The 24,607-nt window shown below is 38.5% G+C and overlaps 1 protein-coding gene, 2 long non-coding RNA genes and 1 pseudogene across 3 annotated transcripts; 2 read left to right on the top strand and 2 right to left on the bottom strand.

Annotated features, from left to right (window-relative positions):
• Positions 1 to 289: 289 nt before the first annotated feature.
• LOC110067445 (uncharacterized) lies at positions 290 to 4,652 on the bottom strand. Its single transcript, XM_089297389.1, has 6 exons — positions 4,438 to 4,652; positions 3,910 to 3,981; positions 3,255 to 3,326; positions 1,678 to 1,737; positions 483 to 557; positions 290 to 416 (listed from the first exon to the last, which is right to left on the bottom strand). The coding sequence occupies exons 1-6, from the start codon at positions 4,650 to 4,652 to the stop codon at positions 290 to 292; spliced, it is 621 nt and encodes a 206-aa protein (XP_089153515.1).
• A 7,070-nt stretch (positions 4,653 to 11,722) lies between these two features.
• On the bottom strand, positions 11,723 to 12,798 carry LOC149106820 (uncharacterized). The gene is made up of 2 exons (XR_016209824.1): positions 12,690 to 12,798; positions 11,723 to 12,232 (listed from the first exon to the last, which is right to left on the bottom strand). It is a non-coding gene; the product is annotated as an uncharacterized LOC149106820 (long non-coding RNA).
• Positions 12,799 to 12,880: 82 nt separating this feature from the next.
• Positions 12,881 to 14,370, top strand: LOC149106821 (uncharacterized). Its single transcript, XR_016209823.1, has 2 exons — positions 12,881 to 13,102; positions 13,826 to 14,370. It is a non-coding gene; the product is annotated as an uncharacterized LOC149106821 (long non-coding RNA).
• A 6,894-nt stretch (positions 14,371 to 21,264) lies between these two features.
• LOC149106822 (uncharacterized) lies at positions 21,265 to 24,351 on the top strand (annotated as a pseudogene).
• Positions 24,352 to 24,607: the final 256 nt, after the last annotated feature.

The following is a 24,607-nucleotide window of genomic DNA, read 5'->3' on the forward strand; positions in this document are numbered from 1 at the left end:
AGCTTTTTCAGCACAAGCTTTCAACTTTGTGTCATTGTTGAGACCGAACTTGTGGAATATGAGAATGTGGGGAGCAGGGAAGGTGCTGTGGTGAGAGTGCTCGCCTCCCACCAATGTGGCCCGGGTTCAATACCGGCCCGGTGCCATGTGTGGCAGTGAGTTGAGTTTGTTGTTGGTTCTAGCTTTACTCCAAGATTTTCTCTCCGGGCTCTCCGGTTTTCCTCCCTCCATAAAACCAGCATCTCCAAACTCCAATTCGCCCAGGATGGAGGAGGTGCATGAAAACCAGCTAAGGCTGATGTGACTTCATCCCTAAATATTGCGATCTATTTGCATCATTTATTTGTGATTTACGATCGACGTTGACAAGGTTAACCGACATGTTCTTCCCAGTAGGTCGGGAATAACCAATACACCTGCCAAAAGACATAATGCTGTTAGATAGTTTTAGTTCTGTTCTCTTAGCTATACAGCATACTTACAAGAAAGTGATGTCTTTTGACTCTTTAAGAATAATTTTTAAATCATTCAACGATATCCTGTTCTGTTGCAATTCGCTATGAACAAAGAAAGCAACATTGTGAGTTACAATGTACGCCATGATTGGTCTATTGTCCTGAATTGGGTGATTTGACTCAGAGCACAAGGTCAAAAAACAATAGACCGTAAAAGTCCCCATAAATACTTCAGCATGTTACTGACGGGTTGCGCTTTTCACAATACCCGACATTGCATCGAACAACATGAATAGGACTTTCTACGTGCAGTAATTTTTTTAAAAAATTTCTGCGAATTATTCTCTGTATTTAAAATTTTAACGTTACATTATTTTTATCACTATATAGTTTTTATCCGTCGAAGACAGTAGACCGGCTGTCAAAAGTTTATTTTTTCTTAATTCTTTTTACCAGAGAACGCTATTTCTATATTATCTTGAATAGAACTAATACATACTGTGTATATTAGAAAATAGCCCAGATTGATTGAAAATTGTGTTTCTATTTAGATTATGAGCTCGAGATTTCTATGACGCGTAGAAATAGAGAGCGAATGATCCAAATGTTTTAGTATATATCTACTAGTCTTTCAACACTTTATCTAAATCTTCTTCACAGACACCTTGATAACGCACGAACGCACTCTCACTATCTACAACAAAATAGATATCAAGTAGCTTAGCCAATTAGAGAACGGCATTCGTGAGTTAACGCTGGTAGATTTACACTTAAACTCGATAGAAACTCAAAACTAGAGCAATCAATTGACGTAGTAATGGTGCGAGCTAATTTACATTTTGATGATCAAAGTAAAGTTGTTTTCTCTTTGTTGTCTCGGAATTTTCTAAATAAAATAGAAAACATGATCTTCGTGTTTCCTAGGAAGTTTGGGAGAACTTGTAAAAACTGTGGAACGATAGTATTTCTTGTTTTCCCAAACTTCCATTCGTGTCTCTATAAGTCGATAGCAACTTGGTACACATTTTTTTTTATTTTTTTACAAAATTTGTAAAACAACTGAAAACAAATAGATCCTAACTTGCCGTATGTCTATGCAGTAATAGATCATAGACGACGTCAAAATAACTGCTCGTGTGCCACTTTTTTTGTTCTCAACACATTTTGACTTCATTTTACGCGTTAACATGGAATCTATTTGTTAAACAGAAACAGAACTTACACTTGTGAAGCATTTCCAGGGAGATAAAATCCACCTTTGATGTTATTTTCGGCAAGATTTCTACAAGAGGGAAAATAAAAGTTTCGCCTCTATGACTTTAAGAATTCTGCGATTTTAATGACATGGAACAATTATGTTTCAGCTCAAGGAAAGTCAGAATATCTGAACCCATCAGAGCCGAACAAGAAACGGAAAATGCAGTTGGATAACAGCACACGAAGACACCGTATACTCAGAGTAACGAGTAATGAAAAAGGGAGGAAAATTAAAGTGTTGGAGTTAAGGACAAAAATGGCAAGATCCTCAGTAATGAATGCAATAAAATCCAGAGATTGTTAGCGCGCTTTAATGAGGTGCTAAATAGCCAGTAGGGATATGACTAAGTACGGGTCATGATAATAGACCTGCCGGATGAGATGCAAGATATTGATACATCTAAACCCAGCAGAGCCAAACCAAAGGAGACATAACAACACCTGACTGTGAATACAAAAGCGCCATTTTATCGATGTTTGAGAAAGAGGCCACTTGGATCATTTTTGGACCAATTTGAGGATCATTTGCGGGCCTGAGCACACATCCAACGTCCGCTGGTGGAGCAATTGTTAAATGTGTTACAAACCTTGACCAATCAGAATGAAAAAAATTATGACAATTACCTGAGTATTTGTACTTGAGTGTATTATTAACACGTAATCACATGTAAGTACTAGTTGTGCAGAAAACCAATAGAGTCAATGATAACAAAAAAAAAAAAGTAATCGCATGATTATTCTCGTGCACTTTGGAATAAACAAGCACGAGTACCTTCTTTCAGACTACAACCTGCACTCGCTGATGAAATTTTGTTAGCCTTTGAAAAATTTACTAGTGCTTGTTTCAGTTCTAATTTGCACGAGGATAACCATGCGTATACAAATGCACAATGTGAAGTTGCACTAAAGCGAGGGTTGTCAAATGCACCCAAAGTGAGATGAGTCGTCTAACTTTATAGTCGACTCGACTTATGGTAAGTTATGTCGTAAAGATCAGAACCTAGTCGTCGACTCTACTTCCCTCGAGGTTACAAGTAACCAGGAAGTGATATGTTCCCGGCGTAACACACTGGCAGTGCTGTGGTTTATAAAAGAGGAAGTAAAAGTACTGACGAGCTGACGCGCTTCCACTTATGGAAAAGTTTAAGTCGAGTGGACTTCTATAGAAGCGCCCTATAGCGGTTTTAGAAGGTGAGGTGAAGGGGGGACGGAAATAGGAAATCGTGACGAGTCCACAAAGATGACACGACTCGACTGTACTCACGGAAAAGTTCTGTCCACAGGTTAAGAATTAGCATAAACGCCCTTTTTAGGTGATTTAGACGGGGAAGGGTAGAGGTTAGAAAATTTCGTCTCGTCATGACGAGTCTAAACGAGTGGACACGACTCAAATTGTGGAATAGTCGAATCTTTAGAGTGGGTCTAACGTTGAACTAACAATATACAGCAAGTTAAGCAAAGCTAATCTACATGGCACATTGAGAGAGCTCGTAACCAAAGATCAAGTTTGACTGTAACACAAATCAGATTAATTCTACTTGCATGTATGTCAGTAGGTTCAGATTACGGAAAGTGTTTTGTGGAATAGACTTCAAGCTGTTCCTTGATAGATCTCTGAAAAGAAAACACAGTATTTTTAGTTAAATGTTTGAATTTAAATGGAATCTTTTGGTCTCTAGGACTTTACTGATTGGGTAGTTTGAAATAGGCGTTTGTGCTTTGTATGTGGTTATGATTTCAAGTATTTATGTCATGACGTCATTTTATGTTCTCTAACAGAATATGAATCCTATTTGAATTCCCTAGTTAATGATCATCCAACATGGCGGCAATGACATTAGTTGAAAACGAACTATGGACGAAGATCTAGGAGGGTAGATTTTAAAACACACCAACAAGTCTTGCTTTCGTCAGACCATTTTAATCTCACTGAATGTACTATATATATAAACGTTCAGTAAAAACAATGCCTCGTGATTTAAATGTGAAGTTAGTTTTCTTTCATAGTTAGTCCATGCTCGATTCCCGTCGATCTCTCGAGTCTGGTCTGATCTTTTCCGAACAGCCGCTAGTAATTAAGTCACGGCTATAGGTTCTAATGACGTGTTTTTTGTTAATTGTGCTGAGTTGGAGCTATTACTTTCACTACAAAAATGCGATTTGCTAGCTTGTGTTTCCATTAAGCTAATCAACTTACATGACCTTAAGTAATGTTAGACTTCTAAAGGCGTCTTCCTCTATCGACCTCAAATGATTTGCCGAGAGAACTCTGAAAGAGAACCATGGCAACACCAGAAAAGTTTAGAAGACTCATAATGCGAGTGGCCAACATATGTTGTGTCTTGAGCAGTGTACGTTTATCGTAACCAGGGAACTAAACAAAGGATGTGGAGGGAGGACATAGATATATGACTATACGTATTATACCACCGTGACCATACAGTATCAAAAAGAAAGAAAGGGATTATTTGCTTTGATTGTTGCATTTTTACTTTATTTGACGATATGTAATTAAGGGAACGGGCAATATTTGGGAGCATTTTGGAGCCATATAGTAAAAACATTAAGTGGATAAACATTAAAACTTCCCATGCTAGGAATACAACTGAGGACATTTTAATCATTTCCCGTAATTTGACTCATCTGAAGAGGGTTCTGGAAAATATTAAAGATTAAAGTGTGTGGTGTATTTTAACGGTTATAAATGTAGTTTCGCCTCACTTACAACTTTGCCGTATTGGACGGTAAATCACGTGGCACTTGCTTAATTCCTGTACAAGTTACCCTGGTCCGGATGTCGCCAAAAGGTTTGCAGGTACATTTCCCCGGATGAACATCTTCCAAACAACACAAACCAAACGCCACAAACCAACCCACCAACACGAACTGTGTCAGAATAACAACAGGCCTTACAGGCTGGGCTAGTGCTGCTTTTCCCATCTGCGGAGAGAAAGCGTGAATGCGTTTTCTGAATTATGTCCACGTTCAAGCCAATTGTTTTGTTTACACTAAGTCCTATTTCAAGAAAATGTTAACAGCGGAAAAGCAGAACACAAATGCAAAATTTCATTTAACAAGAAAAGAGTCTATAGTAGCGGAAGGGACAGAACCTTTCGACTTGGCCACTACCACAGTGAATATATTTAACAATGAGTATAAACTGTACAAGATATATAAGCTCAGTCATTAGAGACTAAACAGAAGAAGATGTAGCCTTTACTGTCAGGCAGAATGGTTGAAACATTACATTCCTCAAGCTATTGCAAACTTGATAGTCCAAGATTACGTCTCCCTTAGGATCAGTGAATGGTGAACAAGTATTGGACAGTTCATAGTCGGTCAACGCGCTAATACAAGACCTAATGAGAGTCTTGGGGCTTCCAGCGGCTTTTAATCTACTGCTGCTACTAACCTTAAGAACATACAGGACAAGTCTCTTAACGTGGCCGAGCACAGTTTTGATACTTGTGTTTCATTTTGCTTTTTCTCTATAACCCTTAATACTTTGGTCGCCAAAAATGGCAACACGCAATTTGATTATGGCAAAAACTTGGGTCAAAATGTTTTATTCCCTTCAAATTAGGGGGACCCCCTCCAAAAATGGCCGTTTGTCACTAATTTATGCATATTTAATTAGCTGTCTGATTTAGTATTTCTACAACAAGAAAGGCCATGTGAAAATGAAATCCACTGCATCATGTTCTACTATTATCAGTCTCAAAGCAGAGATATTCATATGAACCAGACAATTTGATTTCTCTCCGTGGCTCCATCTTAAGTAAGGTGCATACTTCACAGTGTTGTGAACAACCTTTAATTGATGGCAAATATCTGTACTGGGCACCAGCAAATACACATTATTCTAACATAGCTAGTGAGAGCAATCACTAAAGTTCTCAAAAAAGCCATAAAATGTTTGGGGACTTCAATATTTTTTCTGTGCTGGCATACTGTTTACACAGGACTTCACGATTTTTGGCCATTTCATGAACATCTAAAACAGAGAAGCCGTTTTTAACTTAACTCGAAATCAACAAGAAATGTCTACCTAAGTATTTTCCTATCAATATCCAGTATAAATTCGGCAAAAAAAGCACTTGAGTCATTTCTTTCATAAATATTTTCAAAGCTACATTTTTTGGCATTCTCACGACATCGAAAAAGTGCGGCAGAGGAAGATTCAACGCATAAGTTCCCTCAACTTAGGTTTTCACGCGTAAAACAGAATGGAAACAAGAAATAACTGCGACATACATGTCACTTAGACGCGATTTTGCGCCCTCTTTGATTCTTGGATTGCGCAATGTCCAGTTTTGTGTCATCTGTTCCGCTGCTTCGACCTGAGATTTAAAGAGAATATCCATTGCCATCCCGCTTTCATCACCAGAAATGTCAACAGCTGTCGAAAAAGCTACTCAAAAGGCCGTTTAAAATCCAGGGAGAGCGATCACTGCTGTTTCAACATACAGATTGCTTTTTAAAACTCCAGCATAAAACACTCGGCCATCTTTAACTTAGACGTGAAAAGTCAGCGGCTACCTTCTTTTTACTCGGTAGATAAGTCATGTATGGTGATGCAAATTGTACCGCTTAATATCGTCAAAGATGGCGTAATGTTTTATGGTGGGCTTCGAGAGAAATCTGTATGCTATAACACTTACAGCAGTGATGGCTCTTCCTGGATTTTATACGACCTTTTGAGTACCTTTCTCGACAAATGTTGACATCTCTGATGACGAAAGCAGGATAGCAATAGATATTCTCTTTAAACCTCGGCTCGAAACAAAGGAACAGATGACACAAAACTGGACATTGCGCAATCCAAGAATCAAAGAGGGCGCAAAATCGCGTCTAAGTGACATGTGTGTAGCAGTTATTTCTCGTTTCCATTCTATTTAACGCCTGAGAACCTAAGTTGAGGGAGCTTATTATAAATACAATGTGTTCAATTATGAAGAGACAAGAAGATACTTTAGTTACTCGCGGTAAAGAAAACAATATCTGTAAACTTGTCCTTCTATTAATTTTTCAACAGCTTTTCGCGAATAAACATCACAGTTGGCGTAACAGTTCAAAATTTGGCCGAGAGGAAGTTTTGGTCTCGTCGCCGCCAAAACTAAAAAAAAAAAAAACCCATGCAGAACATAAGCCGCGCTCGGCCCATAACCGCGCGGTTAAAAAAGCACGGATAGCTAGGGTATTGACCAAATAAAATGATCACTGTATCGATCACATGTTTGCTTTGTGTAAGTTGTGTTGTGCGCGTGCTAAATTGCATTAGCAGGAGCGTGCGCGGAAATTGTGTTTGGCAACCTCAAAGCAGAGAAGCTAGACAGAGCGAACAACGAAACTCAGTACAAGGTGAGACATGTGAAGGCTGACCTTGACTAACCTTCAAGTTGACTGATGGTTAGCCATGGATGATCACGAGACAAGCACGACACATTCTAAAAATATCGGTTACGTAATGAACAAATTTACCTTCTAAATACTTTTCTCGGTGGCAAGCTACAAAACTGGTGTCTTCGGATGACATCACATAAAAATAAAATCGGGACAAAGTTTTGAACAGCGCCGACTTGTTTTTCGGTATTGTGATCTTTCCTACTCTTCCCAGACTGCCAGCTTCTCTCTTTCGCTCAAAAAATCTCGGAGGCAGCAAACTGAGCTAACGAGCCTCATATGCGAGCTGCGAGCCTGCCCGTTTGCTCATTGTTTTTTTTGTTCTTTCTAACGGATGTAAGAGCAAGATACAGGCTGCGTTTCTCACAAAGCCTTGGTTATGATTTCACAAGGAGAAAGATGCTTACCTCACGTTGGGAAGAAAGAATAGCCGAGATGAAGTGGTCGCTTACAGAGAGGATTGCACGGTTCGACGCATGTCTCTAAATGAAAATACGTTTGTTCGCTTCTAATCAATGTTACCGCTTCAAAAACCCCACTCAGATCTAGCTCAGTAATCACATGCTATAGTTAGTCGTGGCAAAATGAATGTGGTGTTAAACCGTACGATTATTATACGGTTGATACGGATATTTGCATGCGAAATGAGGTTACTAGCTTACGATTGGTTCCTACATAGTTAGTAGAGGAGACTAGTTATGAAAGCCGGCGAACTTCAAAGGACTATGACTTTGTTATGTCTTGGCACATGAATGGGAAGGAACTAAGGAGGGAAAAATCATCTGCTGAATTTGAATTCTCTTCCTCGTATGACGTCATGACATAATCACTTTCACTTTCGAGACTATCAACATACATGGTCTGTTTTCCAATTGCCCATATTTCACTCTGTCTGCTCCAAAAAATTTGCTTAAACCACTGTTGTGAAATGCTTTTTGTATGACGTCACGCCGTGTTACTTTCGGTTTCATTATATTTTGAAGGAACGCTTTGGAAAGGCTTCCCTTGTTGTACTAACACATACAGGCTGCATTTCGCTTGTCCCGTCAAACAAGGTAAATTCTCTTCCCTTTATCATGTGAGGTTTTAGTTTCAATTTGTAGATTGTCATGTTTTGTCGTACTCGATGCAAGTCTAAAGTCAACGCCAAACTTTAGGCGAACAATTTTTGGTGAAATAAAGACCTTTTCACGTAACGTCATCATTTTCTAAAATCCAAAACCAAAGAGCCACCGAAGTTTTTATCCTCATCAGGCATAAGAGGCGATAAAGTAGGATCTGTTTACAATTTTACAGCTCAAGCGTATGCTTTGTTTGGAAACCAGCTGCTTATTTTGAATTTCAGAGTTATGGCAATGCGTCACAAAGCTACGATCGCGTTTGTCGAAAAATATACACTTCTCTCATGATTTCCGTTAAAGGGATTCTTAACTCTACTGGTATCTCATAACAAAATCCATAGTTGATTAGTGCAACTGATTATCGCAAAAAAGTTACCACTGAAATCCACAGGCAGTGCAAGCAAAGGAAGCAAGCCTTCACCTGCATGTAACCTCGCTCCTTAAGCGTGCGTAGAGAAAAGACTCGTTCTTATGTAAAGTCCCCCAAAATCGAGAGAACCCCGTGCAGAGCAAGAACTGCGCTTGGCTTATGCCCACGCGGATAAAAAAGCACAGATAGTGAGGGCATTGACCAAATAAAATGATTGCTATGTCGACCACATGTTTGCTTTGTGTAACCTTGTGCGCGCGCTGAATCGCACTAGAGAAGCTAGAGAAGCTAGGCAAAGCGAACAACGAAACTTAGTACAAGGTGAGATATGTGAAGGCTGACCTGACTAACTTTTACGTTGACTGATGGTCAGCCATGGATGATCACAAGACAAACACAAGACATTCTAGAAACATCAGTTACGTAATGACCAAATTTACCTTCTAAATACTTTTCTCGGTGGCAAGCTAGAAAACTGGTCCCTTACCAAACCAAACACTATTTTAAATGTATTTAAATACTATTTTTAAAAACTGTTTTAAACCTATTTTATGAAATAGATTAAAAACAGGGCGAAAAGTATTTTTAACGTAGTTTTCGACTGCTTTTAATGGTGTTTAAACCTGTTTAAAACACTATTGAAACAAAATTTGAAATGTATTTTGAAAAGCTTTTAAAAATATAGTTAAAATTCCAAAACTCGAAATCCTTTGCTAAGTTTAAAAATATAATTAAAATAGTCTGTAACTACTTTGAAAATCTCTCGAGGAACACAGCATTCGGAATAAAAACAGGACACAAATCGTTTTAAAAACAGCTTTTAATCTGCAAGACTATTTTTAAACTAGTTTAAATGACAATTTTAAAAGTATTTTGTACAAAATAGGTTTAAAATAGGTGCAAAATTATATTTTTAACATATTTTTCGACTGATTTTTAAGGTGTTAAAACCTGTTTAAAACACTATTGAAATCCACTGTCTCAAAACATATTTCAATAGTACTTTAAACAGTTTAAAAATTAAAGTGGATCATATATGAAAAAAATATGTCAAATACAATATAAATATATGAAAATAGCTTTAAAATAGTCTAGAAATGGCATACAGTAATATAGTATAAAACAGCATAAAAATAGCACAAAATAGTATAAAAACAGTATGAAAATACTGTAAAAATAGTATAAAAATAGTATTAAAATAGTTCAAAAATAGTGTCAAAACAGCATAACAATAGTGCCAAAAAAATCTTAAACTTACATGTAACTTTGCTCTAGCTGTGAACAACACATGACATGCTAGAAGTAAGTGTAGGGCAAACTCAAGCTTGATGGGGGTGCTTGGCTCTACTTCTTTCTTTACTTGTATAATCAATGTATGTAGCTCTACACTTACTGTATCTGTATATGAAAAGCTGTAATAACAGTTGAGCCTGCGATAATATTTTTTTGTCTACTGTACATGTATAAAAGGCTAAAAGTTACTACAGTTTTAAAAACCAAAACATTTTTGAGTGTACGGCCATCATCAGTAGTACATATTTTCTTTGTTAAGAACAATTGCAAACAATGTAAAGGAGTCAAAGGAACATGCATGTATCAATACCAATTGAGAACTCAAGGCTAAGGGTCCATTACTTAGTATAAAACATCTTCTATATCACTCATTTTAAGGCTAAATACAGGTTATTTACTTGTACTGGTATGCTATGTCTGCAGGGCTGTCATTAAGGGTTGTAAGCCGTAACACCTGTTATGGCTGAGTATGCTTGATTTTCCCTTGATGCTACAGGTGAAATTCCCTGTTGTTTAGAGAAATCACCCACAAAGTAACAAATTTACTATGCATGTGGAGAATAAGGCTACAGGTGACTAAAAAATTAATGACAACCCTGGTCTGTACATGGGAACTATATACATTGTAAACGTACATGCAGTACATGCATCAATCACTTCTAATCAAGGGAACCCTTAGACCAATTTAGAGGGTACAACTCATTATGTGTGACTTTTGTAAATTTAGCAGGTGATGATCATGTTGTGCAAAGGTTTTGTTCATCTTTCATCACTGAGCAATGTCTGAGGCTGCAACTAAACCCTGCATCATTTATGTGGTCCATGTTACAGTTGCAAGCAAGTTGTGGGTTTGATTTTGAGTCATGGACTTGTTTTATGTACATGTACAAGTGCATGTAGCAGTTAAAACTGTACCATCTTATTGGGCCTACAGATATTCAGACTATGAGTAGTCCCGGCCTCTTTCGCTTAGTCTACTGTGTGTGATGCAAATGAAAACAGCGAGAAAAAAATGTTGATTTTCTTTTGTGTCATGCATGATACATAGGCTAAGGGCCTCTTCATATGAGCCAGGTAACTGGCCAAGTGTTGTGTTGCAAAAGCGAAGCTGTTTTGCCTAAAAAGTTTCGTCCTGGTTACCCGGGCTGGAGCGTTCATATGGGAAATTTTCATCCTGGTCACTGAGATCTTGGACGCAAAAACTGAGATCTCAGTAACCGGGCCAGCCTGGCTTCTCATACATATATGAACACATCAAAATTTTTACAAAGGAAAGAGTGACGAGGTGAGATCTCGGAAAATGAGCCAGGCTGGTTGACCAGGCTCATATGAAGAGGTCCTAAGCCAAAGAGGGAATACTCGTAGTCTTAGCAAGCAGGGCAGGGAAAAACCCACATCCCATTGCCTGGGGCAAGTAAATTTTGTTCTTGGGCAAGTGAAAATGGAAGTTTGGAGGTCTGGTCAGGTGGGCAAGTGAAATTAGCCTCAGTACATATAATCTTGTGAATGATAATTTCCAATCAAAGCCTATTTCAAAACTTAAGACTGCAAGATGAGCAAAACAGTGAGTTGAAAGCATGGATTAATTTAAAATCCAAGCATACTTTGTATCTGACACAACAATTGTCACTGTTGGTAGTTTCTTTCACCTAGTTTCATAGTGCCAGTAAACTCATTTTGTTATAATCTATCACTGAATATAGACAGCAACTAGTAAATGATGTAGTTGATAAGGCATGAACCTTACGTGCCCATTGGGCATTAGTAATATTTTAGTGGAGCCAACTGAAAACTAAAATATACTGGCCCACTGGGCAGCTAGATTTCATTTTTTTTTCCGCCCTGGCAAGATGAAGCTTAAAAAACCAAAACCACTTGCAGTAAGTTATAGGGAACCCAAGCTGTCACAAGTCAAGGTCATGTGCAATTTGAGGTAAAGTTTTACAAAAACTACAGTATTCAATCATGAAAGAATTAATTAATGCATACCATGTTCCCCTTGAAATAAACTTTGTAGCCGCAGTGTATGTAATATATGATCGATAATATTATTATTTACAAGTTAACAAAAATTATCCCATCAAGTTGTAAGGTTCATTCATTTCCAACAAGAAACAACTGTACTTTCACTGATGTGGCATGACTGTAGTAGCTACATATAGCTTCCTTTCTAACCCTAAATTTAGTTATTTCCGCCTTTAAAAATTTACCAACAATTGCAGAATTGCAGCAATAACTTTGTAACCGGAAGGCAGTTGAAAGACCCCTATCAGACTCACAGAGACTTTGGCCCTAACAGGGCAGCACCACTCTCCATCTCCTGTTTCTCAAAGCTGAAAATAAAAACAAAATTATTTACTGCATTGTTTAGTTATTGCAGGGTTTAATATTTTAGCCTCCATGTATGTTTTGTTATCATGTTAAGTCTATAAACTGTTTGATTCAACTTCCACAGCTCGCACTTTAATTTCCCTACGAAGAGATCGATCAGTTTATGCCATGTCAAGATAGTAAAATGATCACAACGGATGAGTAATTTACGGCTGCACAAAAATGGCATACACAGTTGCAAACATATAACTGCCATATAACCGATCATACATGTATATAGAACAGTACCTAATTATGTAGACTGGACGGAGAACAATTCAAAGTTCAGATCTATGTTTCATAAGCAATCATCTAATTCGATAAAACAGCTGATGTGGTTACAGATATGTTACATGTATTTACATGTGCATGCATCTTTTCGAATGAAAGGCACACCAAGACAGAAGATGGTCGGCTTACCTCCGTTTCCTTGAGACATTACCAAGTTGAAGTCTATCAGAAAGATAAATCATGGTCGCTGCACCCACGAGTGATATGATTCGGTTCGGTCCCTTAACTTTTCGTCCAGTAAAAGGTTAAAAAACAAACAAATGAACTGTTGCACTGGTTTTAAACGACTGGAACGAAACCTCCGTTTTATACAGCAATTTTGAAATGGAAACAAGTCACGTGGTCCCTCACATGATGTTTCATGCAATCACAGCTGACCAAAATGCTCGCATCAGAGTATTGCACCGGCGGGTCAGTGGAAAATCGACCGGAAAATCGATCGGAAAATCCGTTTGCACCAAAAGTTACGACCGCCAAAACGAAGCAAGAGGATCGCATCGATCGCCACATTGGATATAGTTCTTAGCCCAGGATTTTTAACGGTACGGTATCTGTTTATTTTATCTGCTTAAACTTCATTTTTTTGTTTACAACCCTCGTAACTTTTTCAAGCGTATTTTCAGGTATTTTACATTGAGACATACGCGGGTAATGCTTGGCGATTTCTTGTTTGGATGCGCCAAATGTTTATTCATAAAAGAAGCTTTCTCTTAGATGCATGACTTTGCTCCAGACGTAACTAATGACGTACCAAATGGAACGTTCGATTAAACGAACTTTATCGAAATCAATCGAACTTAATCGAACGATTGGGTCCGAACACTTGAAGAACAAAATTCTGACATTCGAATGAATGGAATCGCACTTTGTTGTCGTGCGAGAATGTGTTGTACACATGTTCATGTATTGAGTAATTGCATGCTATAACACATGAAATCCAAGCTTGAATCAAGCCTGCCATGAACAGTCGAGTCCTTGCATTTTGGTTGCGACTTTAGGTGTCACTCAACCTGTATTCGCCCTATTGTTTCTATCGTTAATTTTACTTTAATTATTTTCATTCTTCTATATTATGCATGTAGATTTCTTGGCAAAAATGATATTCACACAAAGGGGCTCTGGAAAATGGTTGAAGGGCCTAGTGATAGGGACTTCTCCCCATGCACATGTTAGTTTTGACCTTCAATGGGGGATAGACAAGCATTCAGTGTAGTTCAAATTCAACAAATTTTTTATTAGATGAATGCACTACATTTATGTGGCAGGTTTATATATTTCCAAAAAATATGGCTAAGCACAACAAAGGTTCAGGAAGAAGAAATTACCTGGCAAGAAGAAGAAAAAATAATGAAAGACAAGAGGACAAAGTAATAAGAGAAGGATGAAAACACAGAAAACTACATGTAGCTGAAGTATTTCATTCTTTGCAAGAAACTGAGGCAGATGAAACAATTAAGTTGGGAAAGATTTGCGGAACCAGTGTGATTTACCACCAAGGCATTTTTATGTGGTCCAATGAGGGTTCTTTATTCGCTTTTGCTTGTAACATTTTCAAGGAACAGAGAAAATTTAACCAGTTACAGAATAACCCACTAGGACATGAATGAATGGGTAAGTGGATAATGCAGTTGATTCATGTACATAATTAATAATGAAATGTTCCAAGTCCTGGTTCGGTAGTTGTTGTTCGCGAGATCTTGAAGCTTGTGCTCTAGTTTGCAAGATGGCATCCAAGCAAATGTGCAAAGGCCTCTAGGTGTTCTGAAATGTTATTGTTGACAACTGAAAAATAAATCTTTTTATCATTCGATGCATTTTGTCTTCCTTTTCATTGGCTGAGAGCCCACCAAGTGACCTGTAAATAACTGCCTACAAATAATGATCTGCTCATGCATAGTGCCGTGTAAATGTGTTTGCTGCAAATAATATTGAATTTTCCTCTCATGCGTAATTGAAACCAAGCTCTCAGGTGAAATAATTTAAATGGCAGATCGCTTCCCTGAGCTGTCAGAGAGTGATTTAAATGTGAAACCAAACTGGGTGGTCACAGATCAATTATTTGCCTCAGCCTTCAGCTTCGGGAAATAATTGATCTGCTTGCCACTGACAAATCATGATATTTTGTTCAACCTCATCCAATAATAATTATTATTCACAGTTATTGTGGAACCGGCGCTTTTTGCCAGCTTGCTGTGATGTTAGTAGTGAATGCCTCTTGTTAACAGATCAGAGCACAGACTCTCATAATATTAGCCTGGTCACAGCATCTGTCATTGAAACCAACCACTAAATTCAACATAAGTCTGCTCATAACAGACTGGAACAACAACTTTTATCATTAACAACTGTTTAGACAAAAAAAAAAAAAAATGGATTTCCTACATTGTTAACAATAATGACTAAACTGTTGTACACAAATATTAGTTCAAACCACTTTCGACTTCAAAATTAAATGACTGTCAAATCTGGAAAACTGTAACTGCTCATATGGGAAACAGGAAAAAAAGAATTGTTTGAAAGAACAAAAAAAAAAAAAAAGGAATTTGGTTGTGAGATCTTGATTTTGGTGTACTTTGTGAGTGACAGCACTTTTGCAAGATCTTGAAGCATGTATACCATGATGAGTGACCACAATAAATAACTGGCTGATTACTACAAGCAATTTTCTTTTTCATATTCAGTGGTTGTCATTTCTTGTGATTTGTTTTGAGATCTTTCACGTGCACACTGCGAGTGGGACACTTTCTGCCAAAATTACATGTATGTAAATTATGTAATCTTGAAGCACGTACATGATGACTGACCACAATCAATAATTTGCTAATTACTGCAAGCTAGTTACATGTACCTTGAAATTTTCTTTTTAATATTGAGTAGATGTGATTTTTTTGTGATTTGATTGTGAGATCTTAATTCTGGTCTACTTTGTGAGTGATGGCATGTTTTGCCATTAGGAGTAGCCCCAATCAGTAATAAGTAATGTCAACCAATTACTTGGATCAATTTTCCCTGAGTTATTAGTTGCTGCTTTCAGAGATTTGATTGCTCCTGGTAAATTTTTAAAGTGATGACACTTTTGATAGAACTTATATATTGTGCATGTACATGCGGCCTAGCACACGCTCTCAACCTCAACCTCACTTGTGAACAAACATGGCATCTGTGACTATGTCCTTTTAGAGAAGACTGGGATTTACTTTAACGCCTATCGAAAAACTCCTCTGGGAAGTCCTGGAGTTGTTCAATCTTTGCCTGCCATTTTGTTTATAAACAGTGCTTGATACTTCGAAAAAAAAGAAAGACAGGAATACTGTACATGTACATGCAGGGCGGCAAGAGAGTGCTATTTTGCGAAAAGGTTTGCTTGTCCACAGATTCATGTTTTTGGCTTGGCTAAATTTTTGATTGATTTTGGTATTGAGAGAGTCTTAAAAGCTTACACACTAAAGCAGTTTTCAAAAAGGGGATGCAAATTATGTTGATTGAATTATAAATTTCCATTGGGCTAGATTTATAGATAGTGCAAAAATAGTGTATTTAAAATCTGTTTTTAAGATAGACATTATTGTCATTATTTAAAACTACTATTTAACCATATGAGGAAGTAGCAGATCCCATTAAAATAGTGCTCAATACACATATAGTGTAGAGCTGAGTATATGAGTAATAACGAAGAGGCAAGATTTGCTGTTACTCCGAGTTTCGTGCTTACGCACTCATCAGACAGTATTTAATGATAAGCATTCCTATCAACTAGATATATATACACGGTATTAAACAATAGGCTAATTGCTGGACTAGTTGCATTACAATAAGTGATAGTTATACTGGAAAACAATAGGTGTGAAGACAGAAATTACGGGGACGAGTATAAACTGCGTGGGTGCAGTACAATATAAAGAAAGTGTCAAGCGTTCTTCAAGTAGAATTTGTTCTCGTGCCGGCATTTAGAAATAAGTTCTGATCTTTTGTTTAGTAGATTGTCGTTGCTATGTTTGATAATCATTAGTTTTTCTGTGAGGCAGAGGTCGCATCGTTTGGAAATGTTGTTGTAGGGTCTTGCACGGCTAATAATTGACCATTTGATGTTGAAGTCTTGTTTTTTGTCGTGTAGTTGCCAGATGTATTTAGAAAGCTCGGTGCTGTTGATGTGTTTTCTGTGCTTAAATGTGGATTTGTGCTGCGAGAATCTCTGTTTGAATGTTCCTTCTGTCAGTCCAATGTAGTTCTTGGTTGTGTTGTTAGTTGTAACTTGTGCGTTGTAGATTACACTGGAAGTCAGGCATTTGTTGTCTAGCGGGCATTGGTCTTTTTTGCGGCAGTTGCATTGCTCTCCGGTGATTGCGTTGGCGTTGTTGTCGGCGTTTGTTATTTTCATGTTGTGTTTGTTGATTACTGTTTTCATGTTGTCCATGCAACTGTAGCTGACTTTGACGTTGTTTTTGTTGAAGAGGCTGTGGTATTTATGTTGGTTCGGAAAGTGCTTAGATATGAGCTTCAGGAATGTTCTACCGATGTTTGTCTTTACGTTTTTACTAAATGGAGGGTTGTACCATATAATGTTTCTTTGTCTGTTGCGTCGGGGGCGTGTTGGTTGATTGTCTTCGTTGTAAATTAGTGTTTCAGAGTATCCGCTGGCTTTCAAAGCAGTTTCGTAGATTGGTTTGGCCTTGTTGAATTCGTGTTCGTTGCATGAGTTGGCGGAAATACGGCGATTGATGGATGCTGGAAGTTGCTTTATTATGTTAGGTGGGTGGTTAGACTTTGTGTTGATGTACTGCGGCTCGTCGTTAGGCTTTCTGTAGGGGCAGTAGGTACCTTTTGTAAGATCGAAGGTGACGTCCAGGTAGTTAACAATTTTCATGTTAGTCTGTATGGTAATGTTAAGTCCATATGTCTTGAAGCGTCTTGTTATGTCCTTCCTTGTACGGTCTGCTTGAGGTCCGGAGATGTTTTTGAAGATGGCAAGTCCGTCGTCTCTGTAAAGCCCGATGTTGTCTATCCCGTATATGTTACACAGGTCGTCGAGAATGAATAAGCCTACGAGCTCGCATACTTCGGCTCCGTCGAAGCTGCCCATAGTAACGTCAAAAGAACTGTTGTTTTTCTTGATCCAGGCGGTGTTACTGTCAAAGAGAAGGGATTTTCTTGAATGCATAATAATATCGATGTCGCGGTCCGTAATGGAAGTGAATTGTTTGGCGAAGTTGATTGCGTCTGTAAGAAGTTTCTCAGTAATGGAAGGGTAGAAGTTCTCAATGTCAAATACGGCGAAGGTATGTTGATCTTTGTGTTGTATAGAGGAGAACCAGTTGATGACGGATGATGAGTTTTTCCATTGGTTAAGGCCAGTCTTCTGTCTCACAGTCGTGTTAATGTTCGCGAGGATTTCTTTACTGATACGTCCAATCTCACTTTTTGCAGGGTTAATGAGTCTACATGTAGGTTTGTTCTGGAAGTTGTCTTTATGGTCTTTGAGTGTTATAAAAGCCTGTCGTTCAGCCATGCGTTCCGCGCGGTCGTCAATGTTCAGATTAGTAGCAATGACTTGAGCTTCTTTGTTAATAGCAGTAATCGTATTAGAATTTGCTTTCTTGTACGTCGATGTGATATTGTCCTTGAGAAGCTTGTCGTGCGAAGCTTTGTCTACTTCGTAGTAGTTGGTTGTTTTGTCAGCAGGTATGAATGTTTTTGTGGAGTTGTTTATTTTCCTAATGTCTTGTTGTAGATGGTCTTGGAAGTCATCTCGTATTTGCCTGAATTCAATGTTCTTGATCATTTCGTACACGTCAGTTTCAAAGTTGTTTAGGTCTTCGTTCTGAGGAGGGCATTTTCTTGATTTAAAACCAAAGTTGTTGTTGTCAATGTTGTCGTCGTCGTTGTTGTGGTCTGTGTTATTCTTATCTTTATTCTGTTCGAAGAAGAAGGCTTTCCAACGCATACGCTTGATTACACTTTCGGTCTTTTCGATGAGTTTCTTGAGGTAGGAGTTTCTTGGTGGGATAGGAATGTTCTTCATTGAATAGTTGAATCTTGTTTTCTCCATTGTGGATAACGGCGATCGGCGAAAAGTGCTCTACTGTTGTTAAGCAGGAGCGAGTATAACCATATGAGGAAGTAGCAGATCCCATTAAAATAGTGCTCAATACACATATAGTGTAGAGCTGAGTATATGAGTAATAACGAAGAGGCAAGATTTGCTGTTACTCCGAGTTTCGTGCTTACGCACTCATCAGACAGTATTTAATTGTGTAACATATACGGGATAGACAACATCGGGCTTTACAGAGACGACGGACTTGCCATCTTCAAAAACATCTCCGGACCTCAAGCAGACCGTACAAGGAAGGACATAACAAGACGCTTCAAGACATATGGACTTAACATTACCATACAGACTAACATGAAAATTGTTAACTACCTGGACGTCACCTTCGATCTTACAAAAGGTACCTACTGCCCCTACAGAAAGCCTAACGACGAGCCGCAGTACATCAACACAAAGTCTAACCACCCACCTAACATAATAAAGCAACTTCCAGCATCCATCAATCGCCGTATTTCCGCCAACTCATGCAACGAACACGAATTCAACAAGGCCAAACCAATCTACGAAACTGCTTTGAAAGCCAGCGGATACTCTGAAACACTAATTTACAACGAAGACAATCAACCAACACGCCCCCGACGCAACAGACAAAGAAACATTATATGGTACAACCCTCCATTTAGTAAAAACGTAAAGACAAACATCGGTAGAACATTCCTGAAGCTCATATCTAAGCACTTTCCGAACCAACATAAATACCACAGCCTCTTCAACAAAAACAACGTCAAAGTCAGCTACAGTTGCATGGACAACATGAAAACAGTAATCAACAAACACAACATGAAAATAACAAACGCCGACAACAACGCCAACGCAATCACCGGAGAGCAATGCAACTGCCGCAAAAAAGACCAATGCCCGCTAGACAACAAATGCCTGACTTCCAGTGTAATCTACAACGCACAAGTTACAACTAACAACACAACCAAGAACTACATTGGACTGACAGAAGGAACATTCAAACAGAGATTCTCGCAGCACAAATCCACATTTAAGCACAGAAAACACATCAACAGCACCGAGCTTTCTAAATACATCTGGCAACTACACGACAAAAAACAAGACTTCAACATCAAATGGTCAATTATTAGCCGTGCAAGACCCTACAACAACATTTCCAAACGATGCGACCTCTGCCTCACAGAAAAACTAATGATTATCAAACATAGCAACGACAATCTACTAAACAAAAGATCAGAACTTATTTCTAAATGCCGGCACGAGAACAAATTCTACTTGAAGAACGCTTGACACTTTCTTTATATTGTACTGCACCCACGCAGTTTATACTCGTCCCCGTAATTTCTGTCTTCACACCTATTGTTTTCCAGTATAACTATCACTTATTGTAATGCAACTAGTCCAGCAATTAGCCTATTGTTTAATACCGTGTATATATATCTAGTTGATAGGAATGCTTATCATTAAATACTGTCTGATGAGTGCGTAAGCACGAAACTCGGAGTAACAGCAAATCTTGCCTCTTCGTTATTACTCATATAAAACTACTATTTAAATAGTATACTCGCCTGATTAAAACTTAAAATATGTTTAAAACAGACTGTTTTGGTTGTATTTTAAAGCTTATAATATGAATTGCTATTTCAAATAGGTTTTAAACTTCCTATTTAAAACATATTTTATGTTCTTGACATGTCAACTACATTTTAAATATCCTATTTAAAGACTATTTTAACACTGAAAATTTGTAAAATACTTTTTAAACCTACGGCCATTGCCAACATAACTTTCAAAACAGGGTTTAACTAGAATTTTTAAACTGTTTGAACGAAATTTTTGTGGCCATAGTATTAAAATAGATTTTAAATCCCCGATTTAAACCCTGTTTTCAGCTCAAACTACGTTAAAAACAGAGTGAAAATCATTCCAATGTCATGAAGTAGGTTTTAACTATACTTGAAATACATTACAAACAAGAAGCAAAATTTTAAATTTTGTACAAAATAGCACAAAAATACCCTATAGTGACTTCAAAATACTGTTTAAATCGTCAAAATACGTTCAAAACAGTTTAAAATCAGTTTAAAAATACAGCTGTTTTGGTAAGGGACGTGTCTTTTGTGTACAACTTAATTTCGGATGGCATTAGATAAAATTAAAACCGCGACAAAGTTTGAACAGCGCCGAATTATTTTGCGGTATTGTGATCTTTCCCGATCCTCCCAGACTGCGAGCTTCTCTATTTCGCTCAAAAAACTCGGAGACGGCAAACTGAGTTAACGAGCCCCACATATGCATGCGAGCGGCGAGCCTGCTCGTTTGCACATCAGTTGTTTTTTGCTCTTTCTAACGGATGTTAGAGCAAGAGACAGGCTGCTTCTCTTACAAAGCCTAGGTTATGATTTCACAAAGAGAAAGATGAAGTGGCCGTTTAATGGGAGGATTGCACGGTTCGGCGCATGTCTCTAAATCAAAATACGTTTGTTCGCTTCTAATCAATGTTACCGCTTGACAAACCCCACTCAGATCTAGCTCAGTAATCACATGCTATAGATAGTCGTGGCAGAATGAATTTAGTGTTAAACCGTACGATTTATTATACGGTTGATGACTTTACGGATATTTGCATGCGAAATGAGGTTACTTGCTTACGACTGGTTCGTACATAGTTAGTAGAGGAGACTAGTTATGAAAGCCGGCGAACTTCAAAGGACTATGTCTTTGTTATGGTTTTCGCTTGGTCACTTGATCATTACCCTGCACACTCAAACAAAATGGCGACTCGTGAGTATCTCAAGCTTTCCTCCTGTCTCGAAAGATAGTTATTAGAGTTTTAAGTACGAGTTAGGCCGGGAGAAAACTGCGCAGTATTTGGCTGCGGATCAAATCGCAGAAAGAAAGGAATCGGTATTTGGAAGTTGCCGAAGGCGAAAGACAAATCGTATACAAAGTGGAGGGACGAATGGCTTGGAGAAATTAAAAAGGCGAGAGATTAAATTTGGACCAGAGTTTCAAGGAGTTGATAAAAAAGATCGTGTTTTCACTTGTGAGAAGCATTTTGGTGCTGAAGATGTTGAAATATGTAAGTATGGCTCTGGCATCTCGTATGATTTGCATTCATGACATGTTGTTTACGATTTTTGCTTCGCTTGCATTGGTTTTCTGTTTTCTTTATCCTGTTCTCGCTACTTTTGTTTGTAGTTGTAACTGAGAAACAGACCAAGAACAAACCACGATTTGGAGCTTTACCGATGCTGAATATGCCGGAAAAAGCCACGAAACAGCGAGACCACCATCAAGATCTTACAGATCGGTGGTGAAAGATTTGCCGCCTTCGTCGAGCAGTGTTTACTACAAAACATTCAGCGAATTGTGTCAGCGAGTAGAAGGTTTAAAAAGCCTTAGTGAGTGGAGCTACAAAATATTTCCTGAGAGGTTGGTTATCAGAAAGCAAGACGAACATTTCCAGCTGCCAGAAGTGGAGATCATCATCGACGACAGTCTAGGCTTTACTGTCAAGGCATTTGGTTCATTTCTTGTGAAAGTTCATGAGCTGAACCTCAAATACAAACGGTCAATGCGCAACACAACTGTGTCTATGCTCGTGAATGAGTTGAAGTCTTACACACTGTGTGGCGGAGTCAATCCTACAGAAATTACAGGCAAACTGTTTCATCATGTAGTTCCACTGAATCAAGACTTGACAGGGGATGAAGACAGTGAGCAGTTCCCTCACAATGGATATTGGATGGTGAACGAATGTGCCCTGCTCATGTGTGAGCAGTACCCTGTGTGTGGAGCTTGTTCTAAATATATGTCATCCTCAAGGCATTCCAGTGAGGCAAGGGAGAGACGACTGTTGAAACCTACCCATGCTAAGGCACCAATCTCCAAAACAAATCCAGAAAGGATCAAGCTCACTTTACAGGGGCAAGGGCTACGATGTGCAGAACTTGAAAGACAGTTGAATGAGATGCGCGCAGAACTTGCAAAAAGAAATATTGAAGTGGATCATGAACTTAGCACTGACTTTTGTAAGATCATTAATTCAGCTGATGATTCTGAAATCACCACCTTTCATGAAGCTGTTCTGGGAGCAGCAGAGAAAGGTATTTTCTAGCAGTGCTACTGGAGTAAGATTTCATCCCATGATTATCCGTTTCTGTTGGTCACTTGCAGCTAAGTCGCCATCATGCTATGAGGAACTGCGCAATAGTACATTTTTGGTACCTTCCGGCCAAAGACGCTTGAAGGACTACCGCAACGCAATCAGACCCCAACGGGGATTTAATGATGATGTTGTAGACGAACTGAAGAGCCTCACAAGCACATACTTTGATGTTCAACAATATGTTGTCTTGTTGTTTGACGAAATGAAAGTGTAGGCAAACCTGGTTCTCGACAAGGTTACAGGGGAATTGATCGGATTCACTGACTTTGGTGATTCGGAGTTGAACTTTGCAGTTCTGGATAAGACAGATGAACTTTCAACTCATGCTCCGGTCTTCCTTGTTTGCGGTGTGTGCACTGAGCTGAAGTTTTTTCTCGCACACTTTTCAACCAATGGTGTGACTGCTTGTCACTTGATGCCTATCTTCTGGAAAGCAGTCTGCATCCTTGAAACAAGCTGTAATTTGTGGGTTATAGCTACCACATCCGATGGTGTTTCCCAAAACAGGAGGTTCTACCGAATGCACAAGGCTCTGGATGGCGATGCAGGCACTACTGTGTGATACCGGACAACCAACTTGTATGCACCTGACCGTTTCCTCTACTTTATCTCTGATGCCCCACACCTGAGCAAGACTACACGCAACTGTTTGCTTCACTCTGGCTCTGGCACATGCACAAGATACAAATGGAACGATGGACTGTTTATTCAGTGGCAACACATTGCTCAACTCTATTACCAGGACATTGACAACGGCTTAAAGTTGCTGCCCAAACTCACGTATGACCATATCAACTTGAGCTCATATTCCATCATGCGAGTGGATCTGGCAGCCCAAGTTCTCAGTGCCTCGGTAGCAGCAGTACTCCAGTAATTTTGTCCCCAGGAGTCAGCAGCAACATCTAAGCTCTGTGAGATGATTGACAGTTTCTTCGGTTGTCTCAATGTCAGGAGTTTGACAGAACACCAAGAGAAGAGAAAGCCCTTCCTTGCACCCTTCAGATCAACAGATGATGAAAGGTATGTACCAAATATTGTTAGACAGCTGGTTCAAGGTTTATTGTGCATGTACTTTGTTAACTGATTTTTAGCATGCTCTGCTCTGCAGATTCTAATCCAAAAGTTTATAAATTTATATGTTTGCAATGGTCAAATCAGAAAAACATATTTTTTAACAATAATAAATGTAAGTTGTGGAAAGAAACATACGTTGTAAAACTGATATAATTTTTGTTTACATATTTATTCATTACTTTTTCTTTATGAATTCTTTGATTTTGTTTAACATTTTAATTGTTTGCCTTAGTGGAATTGCAAACAAGTACATAATTGGATTGAGTCAAAAAAATGGAAGTAGTTTGTTGTTGTGAAGAAATTATTGAAGATCAATTTTCATTATTTTGTATGTTAATTCTTAATATTGAATTATTCTTAATTGTAGGTTCCAGTGGCTGACAGATTTTCTGGAATATCTGAGGAGGTGGAAGGAGAGTACAGAGCACAGAACCGGCAATTTCACCCGAAATGCTCGAGCAAAAATGTTCCTGTAATGGCAGACACATGAGGGATTCCAGATAACTGTGAATGCTGTGATTGAAGCCTGCAAATTCCTGCTGCAAGAGGGTATGGAGTATGTCTTGACAGAACGTTTCTATCAGGATCCAGTCGAGGAATATTTCGGAAATCAACGGAAGTTGGGCAGACGTAGTGATAATCCTGAAATTTGCACATTTTGCTACAATGATAACACAATTCGAGTCCAGAGGACAATATCATGTGAGAGTGGAAATACTTGAGGGAGAAGGG

Source organism: Orbicella faveolata, unplaced genomic scaffold (genome assembly GCF_042242905.1).
Source record: "Orbicella faveolata isolate gen_17 unplaced genomic scaffold, um_ofav_v1 contig_3, whole genome shotgun sequence".
Taxonomy (NCBI): Eukaryota; Metazoa; Cnidaria; class Anthozoa; order Scleractinia; family Merulinidae; genus Orbicella; species Orbicella faveolata.